This window comes from Budorcas taxicolor, chromosome 4 (genome assembly GCF_023091745.1).
Source record: "Budorcas taxicolor isolate Tak-1 chromosome 4, Takin1.1, whole genome shotgun sequence".
NCBI classification, from domain to species: Eukaryota; Metazoa; Chordata; class Mammalia; order Artiodactyla; family Bovidae; genus Budorcas; species Budorcas taxicolor.
The window spans coordinates 31,360,521-31,374,860 of NC_068913.1; the positions used below are offsets into that span (position 1 = coordinate 31,360,521).

General features: G+C 36.2%; 1 protein-coding gene across 1 annotated transcript in view; it reads left to right on the forward strand.

Moving 5' to 3' along the window:
- The window catches only part of ABCB5 (ATP binding cassette subfamily B member 5), a 116,872-nt gene that overhangs the window by 7,464 nt on the left and 95,068 nt on the right, over positions 1 to 14,340 (forward strand). Inside the window, exons 5-8 of the mRNA XM_052638460.1 lie at positions 458 to 512; positions 10,284 to 10,475; positions 10,561 to 10,732; positions 14,123 to 14,247. Coding sequence (XP_052494420.1) covers positions 458 to 512; positions 10,284 to 10,475; positions 10,561 to 10,732; positions 14,123 to 14,247 — 544 coding nt within the window. The remainder of the gene's footprint in view (positions 1 to 457; positions 513 to 10,283; positions 10,476 to 10,560; positions 10,733 to 14,122; positions 14,248 to 14,340) is intronic.

Here is a 14,340-nt window from a genome sequence, read left to right on the forward strand (position 1 = left end):
AATTTCAATGAGCTTCTTTTAAATTTTTCCCATAACTACTACAACTTTCATTGGTATTCTTGCTTTTCCTGGACTTTCTAAATTATTTCCTGGGGTATTTCAAACTGAATTCTAAATGCATAATCTCAAAGGGAAGGAAATTCTGTTACCATTACTTACATTCCTGTTACCCGAAATCAGAGATATCCTAAAGAATTATTTCCAGGTATGAGCTACATGGTTAATGTTTCCTTGCAATTTTTCATGTTGCATGTGTACATCATGTGACCAGAGATAATAAATTCAAATTTCAAATTTTAGTTTGAAGAATAGAAAATAAAGATGATCATTAGCTATTGTGTTAAGTCCATTTTCTTGAGAAAGCATTATGTTTTGTTTGGAGGACTATGTATAAAATACACCATGGCCAATTATAAATTGATTAATATCCTTTATAATTTGAAAAACTTTTCTACAGCAAATTATCGGAACTGTACTCAGTCTCAAGAGAAGGTGAATGAAGATATGATTGTGTGAGTACAAATGAAATGTTAATATCATATTCATTGCATGCTGCTTTGCATGTATAAAACTGAAATACCTATCTGATTATTAATATTACATATAAATAAGTAAAGTAAACCTGTCCTCTTCTTTCATTAGATATATAAAACATAATTACATATTATTTTTTCGCCTACTTGAAAGGTGTATAGCTTCATATGCTTTCAGTTTTGACAAAATTGTCATAATAGAAATGTTGTATGGGGATTTGCATTTTTGTATCAGCTTTGTTTCCTGGAACTGAAGGTACATATCCTAGAGGTTAAACAACTAATTTTTCCTTTTTTTCAAGTTATTTTTCTTACGAAACTTACGGAAAAAGTGCCACCCCAGTAAACTTTAAAAGCCAAAAAATATGTGCAACAAATAGTTAAGTGAAAAAAAAAAAAGTAAGGAATAGTAAAGTTTTATTCAGATGAATTTTGGAAATGAACTATTCAGACTGTTATCAGTTCAGTTCAGTTCTGTCACTCAGTCGTGTCTAACTCTTTGCGACCCCATGAACCGCAGCACACCAGGCCTCCCTGTCCATCACCACTCCTGGACTTTACTCAAATCATGTTCATTGAGTCGCTATTGCCATCCAGCCATCTCATCCTCTGTCGTCCCCTTCTCCTCCTGCCCTCAAACTTTCCCAGGATCAGGGTCTTTTCAGTTCTTCGCATCAAGTGGCCAAAGTACTGGAGTTTCAGCTTTAGCATCATTCCTTCCAATGAACACTCAGGACTGATCTCCTTTAGGATGGACTGGTTGGATCTCCTTGCAGTCCAAGGGGCTCTCAAGTGTCTTGTTCAACATCACAGTTCAAAAGCATCAATTCTTTGGTGCTCAGCTTTCTTTATAGTCCAACTCTCACATCCATACATGACTGCTGGAAAAACCATAGCCTTGACTAGATGGACCATTATTGGCAAATAATGTCTCTCCTTTTTAATATGCTATGTAGGTTGGTCATAACTTTCCTTCCAAGGAGCAAGCGTCTTTTAATTTCATGGCTGCAGTCACCATCTGCAGTGATTTTGGAGCCAAAAAAAAAAGTCAGCCAATGTTTCCCCATCTATTTGCCATGAAGTGATGAGACCGGATGCCATGATCTTAGTTTTCTAAATGTTGAGCTTTAAGCCAACTTTTTCACTCTCTTCTTTCACTTTCATCAAAAGGCTCTTTAGTTCTTCTTCACTTTCTGCCATAACGGTGATGTTATTTGTGTATCTGAGGTTATTGATATTTCTCCCAGCAATCTTGATTCCAGCTTGTGCTTCATCCAGTCCAGCATTTCTCATGAAGTACTCTGCATATAAATTAAGTAAGAGAATATACAGCCTTGACGTATTCCTTTCTTAATTTGGAACCAGTCTGTTTTTCCATGTCCAGTTCTAACTGTTGCTTCCTGACCTGAATGCAGATTTCTCAGGAGGCAGATCAGAATTTTCCACTTTATTGTGATCCACATAGTCAAAGGCTTTGGCAGAGTCAATAAAGCAGAAATAGATGTTTTTCTGGAACTCTCTTGCTTTTTCAGTGATCCAGCGGATGTTGGCAATTTGATCTCTGGTTCCTCTGCCTATTCTAAAACCAGCTTGAACATCTGGAAGTTCACGGTTCACGTATTGCTGAAGCCAGGCTTGGAGAATTTTGAGCATTACTTTACTAGCGTATGAGATGAGTGCAATTGTGCAGTAATTTGAGCATTCTTTGGCATTGCCTTTCTTTGGGATTGGAATGAAAACTGACCCTTTCCAGTCCTGTGGCCACTGCTGAGTTTTCCAGATTTGCTGGCATATTGAGTGCAGCACTTTCACAGCTTCATCTTTCCGGATTTGAAATAGCTCAACTAGAATTCCATCACCTCCACTAGCTTTGTTCGTAGTGATGCTTCCTAAGGCCCACTTGACTTCACATTCCAGGATGTCTGGCTCTAGGTGAGTGATCACACCATCGTGATTATCTGGGTCATGAAGATATTTTTTGTATAGTTCTTCTGTGTATTCTTGCCACCTCTTCTTAATATCTTCTGCTTCTCTTAGGTCCACACCATTTCTGTCCTTTACTGAGCTCATCTTTGCATGATGTATTCCCTTGGAATCTCTAATTTTCTTGAAGAGATCTCCAGTCTCAGAATATTTATAGTAAAACTGTATTCAGATTAAAAATTGTAAATTCTGAAATAGATAACTTATAAGGACATTTTGTTTTTGTAGGCTTGTGTCTTAAGCAATATGCTTTCCTCTGTCACATGTGTCGTTTGTTAGAGAAATGCAGTCTTACTGGGTATATTCACTGGATTTCAGTAGTGTCTCAGTAAAACTATCTGTCTTATCATACCTAAAGTGAAAGTAAAAGTGTTAATCGCTTAGTCGTGTTGGACTCTTTGCAACCCGTGACTGTAGCTTACCAGGCTCCTCTGTCCACAGGATTCTCCACACAAGAATACTGGAGTGTGTTGCCATTCCCTTCTCCAGGGGATCTTCCTGACCCGGAGATCAAGCCTGGGTCTCCTACATTGCAGGCAGATTCTTTACCATCTGAGCTACCAGGGAAGCCCTTATCAGACTTGGGGATCTCTTATTCTTTTCCCCCAGAAGTGAAGCCTCCATGTTATATAACCCTAAGACACTGCAATGGCACTGTCTAGGCCATAATTCTTGATCTTCCACACTGTTAGCCACAACCTCATGTGACTGTGGCTTCATAATCTTCAATTAATTAAAATTAAATAAAATTTAAAAATCAGTTCCTCATCTTCAGTCACATGCCAAGTGCTCACAAGTCATGTAAGGCTGGCTGCCATATTGTACAGCATCAATATGGAACATTTCTTCATCACAGAACATTCAGTTGGGCTGTGCTGTTCTGCAACTAAATGTGAATAGTACTGCCTCAATTTTTGCTTTGCTGCAGTCTCATCTTTCTTTGAGGGAACGTTTCTAACTTTTTTAGCAATTTTCTCATAAAATTTATTGGTACTGGATCTTTTGAAAATTCCTAATTAGGATCCAGGAACTTCCTTCTATTGAATATACTAGTCTTACAGTATTAGAACAGGGCTCTGATGTTACAATCATGAAGTATGAGTTTCTTACCGAAAAAGTTTGGAACCTTTAAAATTAGGGACATCTATTTTAAAAACAGATAATAAAAGGGCTAGAGTAAGATATGTCTATGTAGTCTATGCACAGTTATTAAGAGATTACAAAATTTATGAGGAAATATTCCTAACATTTATAATGTAATATTTGTTATGATGTTGTTTCTCAAACTAGTGTATCAGTTTCGAAATATTTGAGGTATGTAATGAATAATAGTTCCACAGTCAAATTGGTTTAGAAAACACTGTATATGACACCCTTGTTGGACACTTTGGACAGATAAGCATAGTTAAGGCTCAGTTTAACCCAAGTTTTCCAAACCTCTTTAATTATGGAAACTAAACATCCTGCTGAGCTAATGTTTTGATGAACAGCTATCTGGGAAACAGTTTTTTATAGAACTCTTTTGCTAGGAATAAGGTTGTGCCTCTTACCTCTGTAATAATCAGGAACTGAAGAATTTTATTCTACCTCAGTCATTTTACAAAAAGAATCACTCATAGCTTTATGTAATTTTAATGTTTTAATGTTGTCTGTGCCTTTGTCTTACTAATTAGACAATTGTTCTGAAAATAAGATTCCTCCTTTGTAATCAGTTCCCATTTCCATCCCTCAGTCCATTTCAATTCAGTCACTCAGTCGTGTCCGACTCTTTGTGACCCCATGAATCGCAGCATGCCAGGACTCCCTGTCCATCACCATCTCCCGGAGTTCACTAACTCACATCCATCAAGTCGGTGATGCCATCCAGCCATCTCATCCTCTGTTGTCCCCTTTTCCTCCTGCCCCCAATCCCTCCCAGCATCAGAGCCTTTTCCAATGAGTCAACTCTTTGCATGAGGTGGCCAAAGTACTGGAGTTTCAGCTTTAGCATCATTCCTTCCAAAGAACACCCAGGGCTGATCTCCTTTAGAATGGACTAGTTGGATCTCCTTGCAGTCCAAGGGACTCTTCAAGAGTCTTCTCCAACACTGCAGTTCAAAAGCATCAATTCTTCAGCACTCAGCTTTCTTCACAGTCCAATTCTCACATCCATACCCCCAAGCAAATACTTCTCTGCTATCTTTAAAGATTTGCAGAATTCAGACACTGCATGTGCTTAGAGACATACAGTATATAGGATTTCCCACCTAGCTTCTTTTATTAAATGTAATGTTTTTGAGGTTCATCCATATTATAATATGTGTTAGTAGTTTATTTCTTTTTATTGCTTAGTAGTAATCCACTGCAAGGATATATCACATTTTGTTTGTCTGTTCACCAGATGATGGACTTTAGGACTGTTTCCGTTTTCTTTTTTTTTCATGTGCAATTTAAAAATAATGTTTCTATGAACATTAATATGTAAGGTTCTGTGTGGACATATGTTTTTATTTCTCTTGGGTAGATACTTAGGAGTGGAATTGCTGGGTCATATGGTAATTTCACATTTAACTTTTTAAGAAATTGCTAAACTGTTTTCCAAAGTGGATACACCATTTTACTTTCACACCAACAATGTGTGTTTCAGTTTCTCTGCATCTTCACCAACACTTGTTATTGTCTTTTTCATTATAGCTATTTTGTAGGTATGAAGTGGTGTGGTATTGTGACTTTAATTTGCATCTTCCTGGTGACTAATAACGAGTATTTTTTTTTCATTTACTTTTTAAGCATTCATGTATTTCTTTGGTAAAATACATATTTAAATATTTTGCCTATGTTGTTGTGTTTGTCTTAAATATTGAATTGTAAGAGTTCTTTATAAATTCTAGATATGGGTTCTTTGTCAGATATATGACTGCCATATGTTTTCTCCTAGTGTGTGGCTCATTTTCTCATTTTTCTTAAAGATTCCTTTTGAGGCTGAAAAGTTTTAAATTTTGATTAGGTACAGTTTGTCAAGTTTTTTGTTTATGAATTTCCCTTTTGGATTTAGGAATTCTTTGCATAGGATCATGAAAATTCTCTTCTATATTTTCTTCTAGAAATTTCAACATTTAAGCTTATCCTTAGGTTTTTGATCCATTTGGAGTTTATTTTTGTGACTATTGTGAGGTAAGAGTCTAACTTCTTTTTTGCATGTGGCTATTCATTTGTCCCAAAACTATTTCTTAAAAAAACTTTTTTTCACGTTGAATTGCCTTGGTACAACTAAAAATCAAATGCCCACAAATGTAAGGGCTTCTGTTCTCTCATTTTTGTTGCATTTATTGATATGGTTATCCTTATACTACTGTCGGGCTTCCCTTGTGGCTCGGACAATAAAGAATCCCCTGCAGTGCAGAAGATCTGGGTTCGATCCCTGGGTTGGAGAGATCCCCTGGAGGAAGGCATGGCAACCCACTCCAGTATTCTTGCCTGGAGAATTCCATGGACAGAGGAGCCTGGCAGGCTGCAGTCCATGGGGTCACAAAGAGTTGGACAGGACCAAGCGACTAAGTACAGCACATGTTGGTATCACACTGCCTTGAATACTGTAGATTTAGAGTTTAAATAAATAAATTTTTAAAAATCAGGTAATGAAAATCCTCCAGCTTTGTTCTTTTCTTTAGACATCTCATCTCTACATACATTTCTACATCTATTTTGGGATTACCTTTCAAAATCTGCAAAATAGCTTGCTGAGATTTTTGACAGGGGTTAATTGAATCTATAGATCACTCTGGGGAGCTCATCATCTTATCAACACTGAGTCCTCCAAGCCATTTATTCAGATCTTTAATTTCTCCCAACAATGTTATAGTTTTCAGTGTACACGTCTTCCATTTCTTCTTTGCATTAGGTTTTCTTAATCCTTTTTCCTCTTATGATATTGCAAACATTTTCCCCACAACATTCCCCACAAAAAGTTCAATAAGATTTCTATTAAACCTATAGCATCCTGTGGTGTCTTTGGTCAGTCCCTTCTATTAGAAAACAGTCATTTCTCATTATTGTAATAATTATCTTCTATTAAAGTCATCATGAACACCAAAATACCAATACTGAACCATCACTTCTAGGTTTCTGTGAACCTCCAGTCACAACATTTTCATTAATCAATTAATATTGAACTCATGGTCAACAGCACTGTAACTCGTGTCTGAATGACACTTGCCTTTCACATGTATTTTCATGTGCCATAGGGGACTTCACAGCTTTCTGCACTTAGGAACACTAGACAGGACTTCAACTTGCTTCTGGAGAGTTATTTTAAACAGTGAAATCAACAACAAAAAACACAAAAATGAGGACAATTTGCCACTACCTAAATCACAAAAATGACATTGAAGGACAGGGAAGCCTGGTGTGCAACAGTGCATGGAGTCACAAAGAGTCAGACACAACTTAGTGACTGAACAACAACAACAGAAAAAAACAATGAGAGCTAAAACAGAGAAGCAGAATGTTGCCTTGTTCAGCCTCAGCTGGGAACATCTATCTATGTTGGGTGACTCAAAATTTTTGCCACTCTGCACATGTCCATAAATAACAATGAAAACAGCAATAACTGATTTTGGGGTTACAAGTAAATTTTATTGAACAGGCACATTTGCCAACAGAGAATCTGGGAATAATGAGACTCAAGTGTACATTTCTTTGTGCTTTTCTTGGTACTTTACTATCTTGGCTTTCCAATTACCTCACTGGCCGTTTCTCAAGCTTTCTTTACTGGTTCTTTGTCTTCTTCTTAAACACTACTATGTTTGGAGAGTACTTGAGCTCAGTCCTTGGCCTTATTCTCTTTTTTTATTGAGATCTACACTTTATTCTCCGTCTCTGTGGGTGATCTCAGCCAGTACTTTAATTGCCATCTAGAGCTGTTGACTCAAATTTTCATCTCCAGCCAATACCCCTCTCCAGCACTTCAGCTTCTCATTATCAACTTGTTATTTGGTATCCACTTTGATGTTTAATGGGCATGTCAGACTTATGTCTAAGTCAGAACACTTAATATCTCCTGCAAATCTGTTCCTCTGTCAGCTGCCCACATATGTAAATGGCACCCCATTCACTCAGTTGCTCAAGACAAAATCTAAGCAGTTATGCTTGCTTTCTTCCCATCCTGCTTCCTGCTTTCCTGCCAGTACACTGGCAATTCTTGTTTGTTGTTGTTTTTCCAAAATATAACTAGAATCTGTCTACCTCTTTGCAGTCAGCTTCCACCATCTACGTCCAAGCCTCCATCTTTCTTACTGTGACCATTGCAATTGCCTCCTATCTAAACTGTCTTTTTTCTTCTTCTTTTGTTGTTGCCTTCATCCATTCTCAGAGAGGATCCAGAGTAATCTTTAAAAGTTGAATAGATAAGGACATTGTATGTTTAAATGGTCTTCTTATCTCTTGGAATAAAACTTGTGCAGTGCACCATAGCTAAGAGCCCTATGACACGCCAAATTCTCCAGCCTCATAATTTCATACCACTTTGACTTCTTTTGTTCTGGGAATATGGTAAGCTCTTTCCTGCCTCTGAATGTGTTACTTGCTCTTCTCTGTTCCTGCAATGCTTTTCTTGCTTTTTTATGGCTAGTTCCATTTCTTATTTTGAATCCCAGCCATTATATCATTTCCTCAAAGGAAATTTTCTTAATCATTCTTTTTATCTTCACTAACTCTCCTGACTCACCTTTTTGTTAGTCACTAAGTCCTGTCCAACTCTTTTGGAACTCCATGGACTGTAGTCTGCCAGGCTCCTCTGTCCTTGGGATTTCCCAGGCAAGAATATTGGAGTGGGTTGCCATTTCCTTCTTCAGGGATCTTCCCAACCCAGGGATTGAACCTGCATCTCCTGACATATATATATATATATATATATATATAGCCATTGATCCACCAGTGGCACTTAGGTTGTTTTCATTTCTTGGCTATTGTAAATAATACTGTGATGAATGTAGAAGAGCATATGTCTTTTCAAATTACTGGTTTTATATTCTTCAGACAAATACCCAGAGTGGAATATCTGGATCATATGATAGTTCCATTCTTAATTTTTTGAGGAATCTCCATACTGTTTTCCATAGTGGCTTCACCAGTTTAAATTCCCAGCAACAGTGCACAAGGATTCCCTTTACTCCACATCCTCGCCAACACTTGTTATTTCCTGTCTTTGTGATAATAGCCATTTTAACAGATGTGAAGTGATATCTCATTGTGGTTTTGATTTGCATTTCCCTGATGATAAGTGATATTAAACATATTTTCATGTGTCTCTTGGCCATCTGTAAGCTTTCTTTGGAAAAATGTCTCTCCCGATCCTCAGCCCATTTTTTATTGGAATTGTCTGTTTTTTCCTTGTTGATTTTCATTAATTTTTATATATCTTGGATCTCAGCCATTATATCATTTCCTCAGAGGAAATTTTCTTAATCACTCTTTTTATTTTCACTAACTCTCCTGACTTACCATTTTGTTAGTCGCTAAGTCCTGTCCAACTCTTTTGGGACTCCATGGACTGTAGTCTGCCAGGCTCGTCTGTCCTTGGGATTTCCCAGGCAAGAATATTGGAATAGGTTGCTGTCTCCTTCTCCAGAGATCTTCCCAACTCAGGGATTGAACCTGCATCTCCTGATATATATATAATATTAGATATATGACTTGCAAATATCTCCTCCCATTCAGTAAGTTGTCTTTCTATTTTGTTGATAATTTCCTTTGTTGTGAAAAACTTTTTGGTTTGATGTCATCCCATTTGTTTATTTGAAAGCTGATTCTAAGAACCAATCTATTTCCTCTAGGTTGTCCAACTTGTTGGCAAACAACTGTTCATTATATTCTCTTATAATCCTTTGTATTTCTTTGGTATCTGTTGTAATTTCTCCTCCTTTGTTTCTGATTTTATCTAAGCCTTTTCTTTTTTCTTAGTAAGTTCAGCTAAAGGTCTGTCAATTTTATCTTTTCAAAGAACCAGCTTTTAGTTTCATTGATATTTTCTATTGTTTTTTGTCTCTATTTCATTTATTTCTGCTCACCACTGTCTTCAAGCTTCATTTCTTTTTCTTTTTCTAGTTCCATGAGGTGTTAAGTTAGATTATTTATTTGAGATTTTTCTTATTTATAGGCCTGCTGTGAACTTCTCCTTAGTACTGAACTTGCTGTGTCCCATAGATTTTGGCATGAAATGAATAAATTTCTTATCTGGTCTCCCACTGTTAGATATTTAGAATGTTTACAATTTTATGTATTAATGCTGCAATAAACATTCATCTAGATTAATCTTTGTGCATATTTCCTCAGGGTAAATTATTTAAGTTGGATACATATATATATATATATATATATATATATATATATATAAAGCATTTAAAATATATATTTAAAGCATTTTATAAAATGCTTTTGACTACTATCATTTCTTTACTCTGCCTTTTCCACATACAACTAAAATAATTACATCAATGTAGCACTTTCAAATGAAAGTATTAAAAATATGGAAAGAAGCTATAACTAACAAACATATTTTGAAATACTAATCTATGCTAATAATATAAGAGAGATATATTCTGAATGTCATACAAGGGTATCCTAGATTCCTCTATCAGCATACTCAGTCTTTCTGATGGTGGTTTATTTTTAATTATGTGCTTTAGCACAAACTCTCTTAGTCAAATATGACAAATCTCATTTTTTGGTAACAAAGGAAAAAAAGGTGTACGTCAGTCTCACTAAAATTTCCAATAATCTTTTTTTCAGGCTAACCTTGTATTATGTTGGAATAGGAGTTACTGCCTTGATTTTTGGCTACATACAGATTTCGTTTTGGGTCATGACTGCAGCACGGCAGACCAAGAGAATTCGAAAACAGTTTTTTCATTCAGTTTTGGCTCAGGACATCAGCTGGTTTGACAGCTGTGACATCGGTGAACTCAATACTCGCATGACTGAGTAAGAGAATGGATGTGCAGGGTATCAACTTTGTTCTTATACATGATATATAAATGACTTAATTTCATGTGTTTTCTTGTTTCAGTGACATCAACAAAATCAATGATGGTATTGGAGACAAAATTGCTCTGTTGTTTCAAAACGTGTCTACTTTTTCTGTTGGCCTGGCAATTGGTCTGGTGAAGGGCTGGAAACTCACACTGGTGACTCTGTCCACATCCCCTCTTATAATTGCTTCAGCAGCCATATTTTCTAGGGTAGGTAAGATGGCTAATGCAGTGTTAACTGAAAGCAAGAATGTGAAGATGTTTTACTGAGATTGTATAAAAAGAAGGCAGTTCTATTTCTTTATGTGTCTCCAGATAAGAAATAATATTATATGCCACAAATACTTTTGATTTTGTTCATCATTAACCACCTTTCTATCTTCAAGTAACTTGACTACAATGAAGTCTGGTTTTAATATCTTACTAATATCTAAAAATATTCCTTTCATTTAGAATCTAATGCAGTTTCAAATACTAGCATGGATAAAGTTTTATGCCACTATACATTGAATGCTGGAAAAATCTTGTGTATTTTCAATTCCCAAATAAATGTGTTTCAATTAATTTCACTAGAACAGAATGGAGAAATCCTAAAACAGTAAACATTTAAGCTGTTATGTGACTATTTTATGTCAACCATTCCAAATTTATATTTTATAAGGTTCTGAATAACCATTAAAATGTCTGCTAATGTATATGTTTATATATTATGTCAATCTGTTTCAATTTTTTAAAACAAATTATGTATTTACACAAGTTATAGTTTATCACTGTTATAGTGTGAATATTAATCTTTTTACAAGATATTACTCTATTTACAGCCTGGTTTTGAAATCAGTGCCCTTTGTCAAGGGCAAAATATATATATCCCTGCACCAATATATCCTTAACATCTCTCTCCATGTTAAGTCTTTGGCAATACTACCAATGTGGATACCCATTTCCTAGATTGGAGGCACAGTGTACTCTTGAAAGATGGAGTTTTGTTTTGTTTGGGGGTTTTTGAGTTTGAAGTTTTTCAAAGCTAATTGTTCTTTATGGAAGTAAAAACCATAAAATTCTCTGAGTTTATTTTTTAGCTATATACAAATTCAACCAAACAAGAACTTTCAGCAATAAAAAATATTCTGTGATTAAAACTCCCTTCACAATAGATTTGGGTGTTTAGACAACAGATCTTTATTTAGTGAATTCTAGTGTTGACCTTGTAACCCTTGTAAAAATCTTCATCCCCAGCTTACTAGAAACGAGGACCCCTCAGCAGGAAAATTACCCATGTTACTAAAATCAGAGTTTTAACTTCCCAAGAAGTGAAGTGGACAATGAGTTTAAAAAGAACAGCAGTGGGGAAAACTAAAGTCTGCTCTTGTTATTAACTGGTTGCAATAGGAAGCAAAGTCAAAGTTAGCTAAATGACTGAAGAAACCAGGCTGGATGGTTTCTAGCATCTTTTAATTCAAATTAATTTGACAAGTATTTATTGAATACTGGATATGTATTGGGTTGGCCAAAAGGTTTGTTTGGGTTTTTTGATAAGATGTTACAGAAAAGCCCAAATGAATTTTTTGGCCAACCCACTACAAGGTTTTTTGCTATGTGCAGCTTCCCCTTCAGGGATACATTATAGAAATAGCTATCTTTATTAAGTGAATTTGGTAAATAATGAGGATTAGTCAGTTTATAATACCTTCTGCTTTAGCAAACATCTGAACATGTCTTACATAAAATTAGTTCCAATTCAGTTCAGTTCAATTCAGTCACTTAGTCGTGTCCGACTCTTTGCGACCCCATCAATTGCAGCACGCCAGGCCTCCCTGTCCATCACCATCTCCCAGAGTTCACCCAGACTCACGTCCATCGAGTCAGTGATGCCATCCAGCCATCTCATCCTCTGTCGTCCCCTTCTCCTCCTGCCCCTAATCCCTCCCAGCATCAGAGTCTTTTCCAATGAGTCAGCTCTTCGCATGAGGTGGCCAAAGTACTGGAGTTTCAGCTTTAGCATCAGTCCTTCCAATGAACACCCAGGGCTGATCTCTTTAGGATGGACTGGTTGGATCTCCTTGCAGTCCAAGGGACGCTCAAGAGTCTTCTCCAACACCACAGTTCAAAAGCATCAATTCTTCGGTGCTCAGCCTTCTTCACAGTCCAACTCCCACATCTATACATGACCACTGGAAAAAACATAGCCTTTACATAGACGGACCTTTGCTGGCAAAGTAATGTCTCTGCTTTTGAATATGCTATCTAGGTTGGTCATAACTTTTCTTCCAAGGAGTAAGTGTCTTTTAATTTCATGGCTGCAGTCACCATCTGCAGTGATTTTGGAGCCCAAAAAAACAAAGTCTGACACTGTTTCCACTGTTTCCCCATCTATTTCCCATGAAATGATGGGACCAGATGCCATGATCTTCGTTTTCTGAATGTTGAGCTTTAAGCCAACTTTTTCACTCTCCACTATCCAATTATGTGGAGTGTATTTTGAAAGTGGATTGATTTGTTATGTGAGCAAGCCACAGTTACAGACTCATAACCCTAAGGACCGTTTCCCTGCTTCCTTTCATTGAACTGTTGTGCTAATTACTAAATTAAATCCTTCACTTATTAAAGGAATAGTAAGTGAGATATATAATAGAGAAAAAGGCACATGCTGATTAAAAATTTTGAGAAATCAAGTAAACTTGACTAATATCACCAAGAAATAGTCTCTCTCTCTCTCATTCCTCTTCTTGCTACAACTCTCTAAGTCACCCTTGGGAAGTCTTTTTCTTTTTTATTTTTTATATAGTAAGAAATCAAATCAAGTCAAATCAAGCACACTAATTTCCAAAATACACTTAAGAAGAACCATGTCCCTAATATTCTTCTCCAAATCAAATTTTTCCAAACTGTATTGAGATAGATACTCATTTTCTAAGCTTTTAAAAATATAGAGGAAAAAACAGTGAAGCTCCATTAGAAGGAAAAACAGAGATTTAGACTCTAGGTTATGTTAAGCTAAGCTTATTCACTGCTGTGAGATTCTAAAAAGTCAGTATCTGTCATCATTGATTTCCTTATCTGCAAACTGACTGGGTTAGAATGTTATAAAGTATCTTTTCATAGTAAAATTTTGTCATTCTAGATTCTACCTGAATTAAATTCTCTGCACATTGTTAGTATCTCAGGTTATTCTTTTTTTTTTCTGATAATCGGTCACACTTTTATTTTTTATTGGGGTATAATTTACAATATTGTGTTAGTTGAAGGTGTACAACAAAGTGAATCTGTTATGCATATACATATACCCATTCTTTTTTAGTGTCTCTTCCTATATAGGCCATTACAGAGTGCTGAGTAGAGTTCCCTGTGCTCTACAGGAGTTCCTTATTACTTATCTGTTATATATATATGTTTCTATGTGTCAAACTCAATCTGCTAATTTGTCCCCTTACCCTTATCCAGGGTAGCCAGAAATGTATCTTTCACACCTGTAACTCTATTTCTGTTTTGTAGATAAGTTCGTTTGTAGCTGTCTTTTGGATTCCACATGTAAGTGATATCATATGGTATTTGTCTACCCTAAGTTATTCTCAGGTTAACTGCGGTTTTTGTTTATTATAGATAGTTATTTCATTATCCAGTAAGGAATTAAATGCCTATTCCAAAGCTGGCGCTGTAGCAGAAGAAGTCTTGTCATCAATCCGAACAGTCATAGCCTTTGGGGCCCAGGAGAAAGAAATTCAAAGGTCTGTTTCTTTAATCATGATAATATACACTTGCTTTTATTTTCCCCCGAGGCTATTTCCACCAGGAGTCAGTGGTCCAGCTGTGATGGGAAC